General features: G+C 33.8%; 1 protein-coding gene across 1 annotated transcript; it reads left to right on the top strand.

The window, feature by feature from the left end:
- The first annotated feature begins 4,821 nt into the window (after positions 1–4,821).
- Positions 4,822–7,227, top strand: LOC122583018 (FT-interacting protein 3-like). Its single transcript, XM_043755456.1, has one exon. It carries the CDS (start codon positions 4,822–4,824, stop codon positions 7,225–7,227), a length of 2,406 nt encoding a protein of 801 aa, XP_043611391.1.
- Positions 7,228–10,233: the final 3,006 nt, after the last annotated feature.

The raw sequence follows: 10,233 nt of genomic DNA, 5'->3' as shown, positions 1-10,233 counted from the left end.
TTCATGACTGATGAAGATGAATCAAGAATATCAGTCGGGATACGTCTTCATTTTTAAATGAAGACACGGTGGAATGCTATGAGCTAATAGCAAACCACAGTTGCTATCTATGTAACAGAATCAGATTATATTGTCGTCTCAAAGAAGACGACATGAAGGTTGTCTGGATTAGAAAGTTTATTTTTGGATTTTAATATGATAATCCTCAAATAACACACCAATGGATTTGTACTGTGATAATTCGGGAGCAATTATCATTGCCAATGAGCCTGAGGTTCAGAAAGGTGCCAGACATTACCTGAGAAGATATCACTACATTCGTGAGCAAAGCGAATTGCGTGAAATCAAATTACTCAAAGTTCACACAAATTATAACTTAGTGGATCCTTTTACAAAGGCATTGTTAAAAGGAAAGGTTAATAAATATGCCGCGGGCATAGGTTATTGCTAAGTTATATCATGTAAATCTGTGATTGGTGTTTGGATAATGGGATGTTAAACAATTGTTATTTTCAATAAATGAATTTTTATACGCAGTATAAGTGGTTTCATTTTTATAATAATTGTGTCCTATATTTGCATGTTTAAATCCATGAATATTAGTTGAATATTCAAAATGTCTATTGTCAATTAATTATATGGCAATATGATTAAAGTAAGATAATTGTGAGAGATTGGTGAAAATATTTAAGGGAATATTTTGAAGATGGTGGATCGTACCAAACTCACATGATATTCAAAAGGTGAATATTAGACTTACCCCACAGAACGAATTATCATTTTATGGATCGACGTCATTATAAAATTCCTAAAATGGTTACTTTATTTAACATTTGACTTGAGATACAAGTGAGTTATGCATGTGTGGATTGCATTTCTTGATATAGTTCCTAACTGTCCTGAACAAGGCGGTAATAAAGGGCTATTTTCAGAAATGTTAAGAAACGACATGGCCAGACACTTGTAGTCAATACAGGATTTGTTCCTTCAATTTGCAACTGAAGTATGATACCATTTGGGCCCCTCATTAATTAATTAAGATGTTTGTATGGTCGTACCCAAATGAACTCAAGAGGATTCTTGACTAATTTGGTAATCTTGATTAATTGTAGAAATGAGAAACATAATCGTTAAATTATGAAATGACATTGATCCATATTCATAATTAACAAGTGTATCTGAACAAAGGGATATTAAAGACTAAATCATTTCAACTTGGCAATTTAAGAATCTATTCTTAAATATTTCCGGGAGCATTGGAGTGTTGCTAGACGCCAACCAATGTTAATGCGTTTATAATAACATGCTCAAGTGGGAGCTGTTGGCATATGATCATATTATTATAAGTCGCATGTCCGGGAATAATTTAAGCCTACGGGGTCACACGAAATGACACAGTAACTCGATAATAACAATTGATATATTAAAGTAATATATTAATTAGTTTGATCACGAAATAATTAATTAAACATAGTTAAAGGATTAATTATATTTAATTAATTAAAAAGGAGGATTAAAATGTGAAAATTGGAAAGTGGGCTTGGACCTTGGTCCATGTATGGGGGACGGTTTCATCAAGGCTTTCCATAGCCTTGATGTTGCTTAGTTTCCAAGTTATGTTTAACCTAAAATTACCTTATAAATACAAGGGTTAATTCCTAAGTTTTTCATTCATTCCTTCACATAAGCAAAATCCTCCTCTCTTCTCCTTCTTTGTTTCGGCCGAACTATTTTAAAGGGTTTTGGCTTTGAGACTTCAAAAACCATATGTTACATATATATATATATTAATGCTAGGCATTAATTATGGTGTTCACTTATATTAGTCGACATCAATATTTTTGTTCCATGGGTTTTTCGAATAAAGGGGTTAAACAATGGTGTTTAGGTTCGTGATCGGGGTACTAGCATACATTATTCGGGGTGTCTAGTGTGTGATCGTGGAGGGGTTTTGCTTTAAACCCTAAGCATTAATAATAATCTTATTATTATTATTTCAATTGGATCTTTGCATATAAGGTACACGTTTCGATTCCATCTTTGTTAATTAATGTGATTGCATATATGTTTCGATTTCTTCCGTTGCGCTTATTCGTGATCTTGTATGTTTATATGTTCATATATTCTAACACTATAAGTATTATCAATTATAGAAGGTTTTAGTTTTTAATTTGATTATCATGCCCGGGTAATAACCCGGGTTGATTAGCTAGTTATACATATATACTACTATATATTCTATTGTTGCTACTCCAAAATATTTATAAGAATATTTCCAAAATATTTATAAGGACACTTCTCTACTCATTAGTTTAATTTTAAACAGATAAGCAAACAGCCCTGGTAACTTCAAACACCTATGAACAAATTTAAAAAGAAGAAAGCAAAACTCAGTTCCAATGGCAATGAGCTTAGAAACGGCTGCCCCTTTGAAGATGTGAATGTGACCAAACATAATGGTTACAAGAAGGAGTTGAGTCAGCAAAATGCCTATGTAACTTTGTGTTCATCCAAATGGAAACCGCAATACATATATATGTTCTCGAAGTTGCAAAGCACAACTTAACCACTCGCTTAATGGCGCAGTGGTCACCCGCCTCCTTACAAAAATTCCTTGGGGGTGAAAGACCCGGGTTCGAAACTCAAACCAAGGAATTTGGAGTCTCATCGCCAGGCAGCATTGCTGGGGTTGCTAGCTTAAGAGAAATATTCTCTATGGGACTAAGTGGTTCCCAGGCAAATACCATTTATTTTTTAAAGTTGCAAAGCACAACCATTGAATCAACTAGCTATGAAAATTCGGAACCAATAGGGTATAATACCGAAAATATCGATACCGAAACCGGTGCCAAACCGGTACCGATATAAGGGATTCGGTTCGGTATCATTATTTGGTTTTGGTTATATTCGGTTTCGGTATTTCTTGGTTTTGGTACGGTTCGGTACCGGTACCATACTGAAACCATCCCTAATCTAAATACACGGGCATAATCTTCTCTTTATAGACATTCAAGAACAAGATGTTTTTTCCTTTTAATTTACAGGTTATCATTTCGGTTTTTTCATGTTAATTATTGGCTTTAGATACCAATTTCTAGATTTTTTAAGTTTTAATAACAATAATTATTCAATAAGGTTTCATTGGATGGAGTAACAAATCCAAAATTTCCTTAGTTTATCAAATCTATTCGATTTCAGTTTATATTTGAATATAATGAGGATAGTGATAAATTTACAGCAATGTTTAACGATTCGTAACAAATGTATGTATTATATTGCATACTATATAACTATATAAAGCATTTTTGCTATGGATGACTAAAGGTTACTCTACATATATCACTTTTTAATAAAAAGTTTCGATTACAACCTAGTTCATTAAACTTGAACATGAGTTTGGCAAGGATATCGCAATATAACAAACCTATAAACATACAAAGTCTTATATTGCGGTTAGTTATATGAAGTAGAAATGTTATTCTAAGAAAGATGAACTATAGCCTAAATATCTTCCTAAAACCATATAAATATAACAAATGTATTTTATGTAATCTTTTTTCTAATCTTGTCCCTTGGGTTTCTACATGTCATTATTCTATAAATTAAAAGGAGTTTTAGTCTTATAAATTAGAATGATTAATTATTCTTCTTTAAAAAAATATTGAAAGAAAACATGAGTAACAAAAAGTATTTCAAATGTAACTTTTCCAAATATTTTTTATTGACAATTGAAAACTTTGTTTCCCTACTTGTAATAAAATATCGAAAAACTCATCGTTATGATATTTTAAATATTTTCCACTACAAAACTATTTTTTTCTTGTGTTTTTAAATATTTTAAGCGGTTTTAAATCTATTCGTAACAATGTTTAACGATCCGTAACAAATGTATCTTAAGCGTTTTCAATAGATAGAAAAACTAAATTCATTTTAAGAAAATAATATAAAGTTAAAGAGAAAATTTTGTAACCAAACACAGTTAATTTTATATAAAAGGGTTGTAAAACAAGCATTAAAGTAATACAAATAAGACATAATCTTAACCCTTAAATCATGGTTAAATCGATGCGCGAAGATTTATGAAACAATTAATGCACGATGATTTTCATGATATACAATAATTTTTATTAAAAAAACGTTATTATTTTATTTATTTTACTTTAACACTTGTTTTGTTACCCAAAATTTTATATAAAATTTCCTCATACATAAACACAAAATATCATGAGAATAACATGACATTAAAGAAAGTTTTTAATAGTACCCTTGAAACAAACTTTCTCTTTCCATATCTCCTCTGATTATTTTTATTCTTTCTTCTCCTGCATTCCCTGAAAACTCTATGACTGCAAATATTTTTTCAGAAGGAAAAAAAGCACAGGAAACCATTTTCATATTCATTCAATATATATAAACCAGGGTTTTCCAAATTCCATCAACATGTATTATTTCACATATTTACAAATACCACATTATCATGAAACCAGGCTTCACTACATTACTCTGTTTCCCCTGATTTTGCAGTAATTTCATTTTCCCCATTTTTGTTGGACCCAATATTATCCCAAGTAAGTATTAACATTATTTCATTATTTTTCTTATTTTAATTAAAACCCAACTGTTATTTTATTTTTGAATATTTTTTTTTTCCAATTTTGTAGGAAGCACACAACGGTTTATAACGTCTTCATTAACTTTTGTTTTCATCATAAGCCCTTCCAAATTCCTAGGGTATTGAAGTCTGATCATATTTCACTTTCAAAATACCCAAATATTTCAAGATTTTATCTGGGCTTTCCCTGTTTTTCCTCTGTTTTTACAATGGCAAGACAGAACTTAAACCCAGACCAAAATCAGAACCAAAACCAAAACCAAAACCAGAACCAGAATCAAAGACAGAATCAGACCCAGAAAGGGAATTTGAACCCGAATGTGAATTCGAACTGTATCGATGAGTTTAACTTGAAAGAAACGAGGCCGAGTTTAGGGGGAGGCAGAGTACCTGGGAATGAAAGATTTGGGACAGCTTTTGATCTTGTTGAGCAAATGCATTATTTGTATGTAAAAGTTGTGAAAGCAAGAAATTTACCACCAAAAAGAGGTAATTCTATTGACCCTTTTGTTGAGATTAAGCTTGGTAGTTTTATTGCTTGTACTAAACATTTTGAAAAGAACCCGAACCCTGAATGGAACCAAGTGTTTGCATTCCCAAAAGACCAAATTCAATCGTTAACACTTGAACTTGTTGTGAAACACAAGGATGATACAAATGAGGATAATGTGATTGGTGGGGTTTCATTTGATGTTAATGAGCTTCCGGTTAGGGTTCCACCGGATAGCCCATTAGCGGCCCAATGGTATAGATTAGAGAATAGGAATGATGGGGAGTTGATGGTGGCTGTTTGGATGGGTACACAAGCTGATGAATCTTTTCCGGATTCTTGGCATTTGGATGCTCTTTTGGTTGATGGTGATGGGGTTATGAATATAAGATCAAAAGTGTATTTATCGCCTCGTCTTTGGTATGTTCGTGTACATGTGATAGAAGCTCAAGAATTGCAAGTTAACAACAATAGGCAGCCCGAGGTTCTTGTGAAAGGCGCGGTTATGAACATGGTTTTAAGGACTAAAGTTTTGCCTAGACCGTCATGGAATGAGGATTTGATGTTTGTAGTAGCCGAGCCGTTTGATGAACAACTTGTCTTAAGTGTGGAAGAAAAACTTGGTAACAAAGAAGAAGTGATAGGGAAGTGTTTCATTCCATTACAAAATGTAGATAAGAGAATGGATAATAGTATCATAACTAGTAGATGGTATAATCTTGAGAAACATACACCCGGAGAAAATGGGGATGTAGATGTGGCAGTTTTGAATAGCAAGATTCACATTCGGGTCTGTTTAGATGGTGGGTATCATGTTCTTGACGAGTTAACTCAGTACAGTAGTGACTTTAGGCCGACTCATAAGCTACTCAGATCACCAAGCATTGGTATACTTGAACTAGGAATCTTGAATGCTAATGGGTTAACACCGATGAAATCAAGAAATGGGCGTGGGGCTGTTGATGCTTATTGTGTAGCAAAATATGGGCATAAATGGATCCGAACAAGAACTGTAATCGATTCATTAAACCCCAAATGGAATGAACAGTACACTTGGGAAGTATTTGACCCGTGTACTGTGATTACAATAGTTGTATTCGATAACAATCATTTACAAGGAGTTGACAATGGTGGTGGAGTTAGAGATTCAAGAATCGGGAAAGTAAGAATAAGGTTATCGACATTAGAAACAGATCGTGTGTATACACATTCGTATCCTTTAATAGTTTTACACCCTTCTGGTGTGATGAAAATGGGTGAAATCCAGCTTGCAGTTCGGTTTACTTGTGTCTCGTTGGTAAACTTGTTGCAAATGTATTCACAACCATTGCTGCCAAATATGCATTATATACATCCATTGAGTATTTTTCAACAAGATTGTTTGAGGCACCATGCGACTCAGATAGTGTCTATGAGGTTGAACCGGGCTGAGCCACCATTAAGAAAAGAGGTGGTTGAGTACATGCTTGATGTGGGTTCGACAATGTGGAGCTTAAGAAAGAGTAAAGCTAACTATTCTAGACTCATTGAGGTTCTTTCTGGTTTGGTTTTCTATTGCAAATGGTTTAACAAAGTTTGCAACTGGACTAACCCATTTTTAACAGTTCTTGTGCACGTTTCGTTTGTGTTTCTTGTTTTCAACCCGCAAATGATCATGATCTTGATGCTGGTATACTTTATAGCGACCGGGATTTCTAGATATCGATCTAGACCAAGACAACCACCTCACATGGATATCAAACTATCTCATGGTGATCAGGTAAATGGTGACGAATTAGATGAAGAGTTCGATACTTTTCCAAGTTCCAGAAGAGGTGATATGTTAAAATTGAGGTATGACCGGCTTCGCAGTGTGGGGTCCAGGATTCAAACTGTGATTGGTGATGTGGCAACACAAGGAGAGAGGATTCAGAATTTGGTTACGTGGCGGGACCCTCGTGCCACGGCTATGTTTTTGTGGTTCTGTTCCATTTTAGCTATTGTACTTTATGTGGTTCCAGTTAAAGTTGTGGTAGTTGTGGTTGGGGGGTTTGTGTTGAGGCATCCATCACTCCGTAATCGGGTCCCTTCAGTGCCTATGAACTTTTTCAGAAGATTGCCCGCGAGAACAGATGGGTTATTGTGATAACTTCATATCCTTATGGCTAGATTTTTTAAGCTAAAGAACTACAGCCTTTTGCATATAGTTTCTTGTTGGTTTTTGGAAATCAAAACTGGTTCCATGTTTTTTGTTACTTTTTCAAGAAAATTTGTCAATTTGGTTGACCTTTTGCGAGTGGTATGTATGATATCATGCGTCGCATTTGAAAGGGTTTTTTTTTTTTTTAACTAGATGAAAAATCAAAACTCGAAAAGCCGAAAATAATTCATTAGTTTGAGGGTAAGGGAGATATCGAAATGACTTGAATAAACAACCAAGGGATTCACAATGTTTACCTAGTGAGGTTCGAATCTAAGACTTCTTGTAAAGAACTTGGATGTCTGACCTGACCATTAGGACACCTCATGTGGTAGTTTTTACTTGGAGTTGTAGTTATATCCAAAGAATTTAAAATTTGAGGCCCTAAAAGGTTGAGGCTTTGTATAATATGGTCGCACCTATTTGCACTTTCTAATATTATTTACTACAACTATTACATTAAATGATTTTAGGACCATCATGAGTAACGTTTCAGCGCAAATATTGCTGTGTTGCTTGTGTTGCCGCGACATGTGGGATTCACAATGTTCCTATGTACCTGGTGTACGAAGTAACAAATTCAACATTGTCCATTATGCTACGGAGCCTACGGTGATAACACTAGTCTACATGTCTTCTAATCTTGCGCATCATCGGTGGACTAGATACATCGATATAGATGTTGACATTGCTTTTATTTATTTACTCGTACTAAGTATTGTTCCGGTTGGAACGTACACCTTTATCTAACGCACACCTTTCTCAAATGATGCTACTATGCTCGTAAATATGTATTGTAGTCTATGAGTCTTATCAAGATATGTGAATTCGGCCCATACAGCCCATATTGTAATTGATCCCTTTACGCTTAGCCCACTAGCTATACCAGATTTGTAAAATTTGTTTAGAGTTAAAGAAAGCTTTCCAAAAATCTCTTGAAAATCGAAAGATTAATTAATATATGCATATATCTAGATTGAAAAGTGATTTCTTTCATTGTTTGACACCAAAACTCGATGAAAATTTTAAATATTTATCTGGTCAATTGATATGTATAAATGTGGTCATTTGGACTTATTTACGCTAGGTTATTTGGGTTATGTCTTATCAATAAATATGTTTTTTAAAGTCAGGACGGATAAATTCTGGCAACATCCTTAAGAGTTTGTTCTCTCATATGTAGATGAGTATAACGTCGCTAAGGCCTCTCCCTACATTTACATATGGCATGATTCGAACCTTTGACCACTTAGAAAGAAATCATAAAGTGAAAAACTCATGTTATCACCCCCAATGACAACGTAAACCCTAAGCCCTAGAGGCCTTGCCAAATGCCAAGTAAACCAACAGGGTGTGGATTCTAGTCACATGATGACCATTTAGTATAGTTGTGAAAAATTTACGTAACTCTTTCGAAAAATAAAAAAAAAGACCACTGTAAAAAGATCGTCAAAAAAAGCAACAAGCGACTCATGGGTTGTAACTTGTAAGCCACATAAAGAGTATTTTGTACACAACCTTCCAAAACACGTTATATAGCGTTTGGATAATAGTATCTGGTTACCATCTTAAGAAAATGAGCAAAACGTGTTTGTTAGTAAAGCCAAGCCACTCATGAACCACACGAGAAATTTAATGTTTTGAACTTAAGGGGGTGTTTGGTAGGAGTAAATCAAAGGGAATGGAAATGTAATAGAGAATGAATATAGTGAGAAAGAGAATGAGTGTTTGGAAAGGGAATATATTTCGTCGTTTGGTACAAGCAGAGAATGAATATATAAAAAATACAAAATTTAAATAATAATTAAATTTAATACTTATAACATCACTAAAACCAACAACAAAAAAAAAATTTCATTCCCATTCATTCTCTACATTTTATAGAGAATTGAGGAAATGGAATCGATTCCCACTTCTCGATTTTCTTTCCCATTCTCTATTGTCACCAAACATGAGAAGTCTTTCTCATTCCATTTTCACTATTTCCATTCCATTGTACCAAACACCCCCTAAGACTTTTGACCAGCAACACCTGACAATCATTCATGGATGGAGTGTCACAAAAGCTTCAAACATAATGCTTGTGTATAGGTTACAATGAGTCATGACTCAAACTTTGTGTACGTCTTAAACGATAATTAATTTTGGAGGCCTAATCCATTAGGTGACTTCGTTAAATCGATTCGGAGAAAATCTCTAATTGAACCATTTGTTCTTATTTCATATTTTGGAGGCCTAATCCATTAGGTAACTTCGCTAAATCGATTCGTAGAAAATCTCTAATTAAACCATTTGTCCTTGTTTTAACAAAGGAACCACATGACTTTCTGATCTTTTTGTCTTGGTCCCAATTCAACACTAAACAAGTCCAAACTAATAGAATACTTGTGTCCCAAATTTCAAGAATAAGGTCATAATAAAGGATATAGTTGACAACTCAAAGTTGTAGATTATCACTTTCTTGCAAGAGATCCAGTGAGAAAACTCTTCCTAAATTTATAGCATCCGTTTTTATGGGACTACAAGTTGAACCAAAACAAAAGATTTTTTTTCATACCCGAAAAGTTTCATTCTTTGGATATAGAGCCAATGTTTCAATTTTTTGTATTCTTTGAAATTTTGTTTTCCCCCTCCTTGTGGTATCAATCGGAATGCCTTGTTTGTCTTTCCAAGAAAAAGGATATCTTTAGAAAAGATTGGAACGACGAAACCCGTGAATTCAAAAGATTCTATGAAAATGAATTTGAATGATTCATTGATCGGATGGCGGAACTGACCAGAGACCAATTCATCTATTCAGAAAAGTTATGAAGGAATGATAGAACTAAAATAGAAATGAAAAGAGTAAATATTCGTCTGCGAAAACTATATTTTTTTGGATTGCTAAATTTGGGTCAATCCAATAAAGAGTAAAAAAAAAAAGAGATTCCTTTTAACATTCTTATATCGATA

The sequence above is a fragment of the Erigeron canadensis genome, chromosome 9 (assembly GCF_010389155.1).
Source record: "Erigeron canadensis isolate Cc75 chromosome 9, C_canadensis_v1, whole genome shotgun sequence".
NCBI classification, from domain to species: Eukaryota; Viridiplantae; Streptophyta; class Magnoliopsida; order Asterales; family Asteraceae; genus Erigeron; species Erigeron canadensis.
This window is presented reverse-complemented; position numbering and strand designations above follow the sequence as displayed.

What these genes read in the sequence shown, in the direction of transcription:
- LOC122583018 (XM_043755456.1), top strand. Translation starts at nt 4,822, where the DNA reads ATGGCAAGACAGAACTTAAACCCAGACCAAAATCAGAACCAAAACCAA.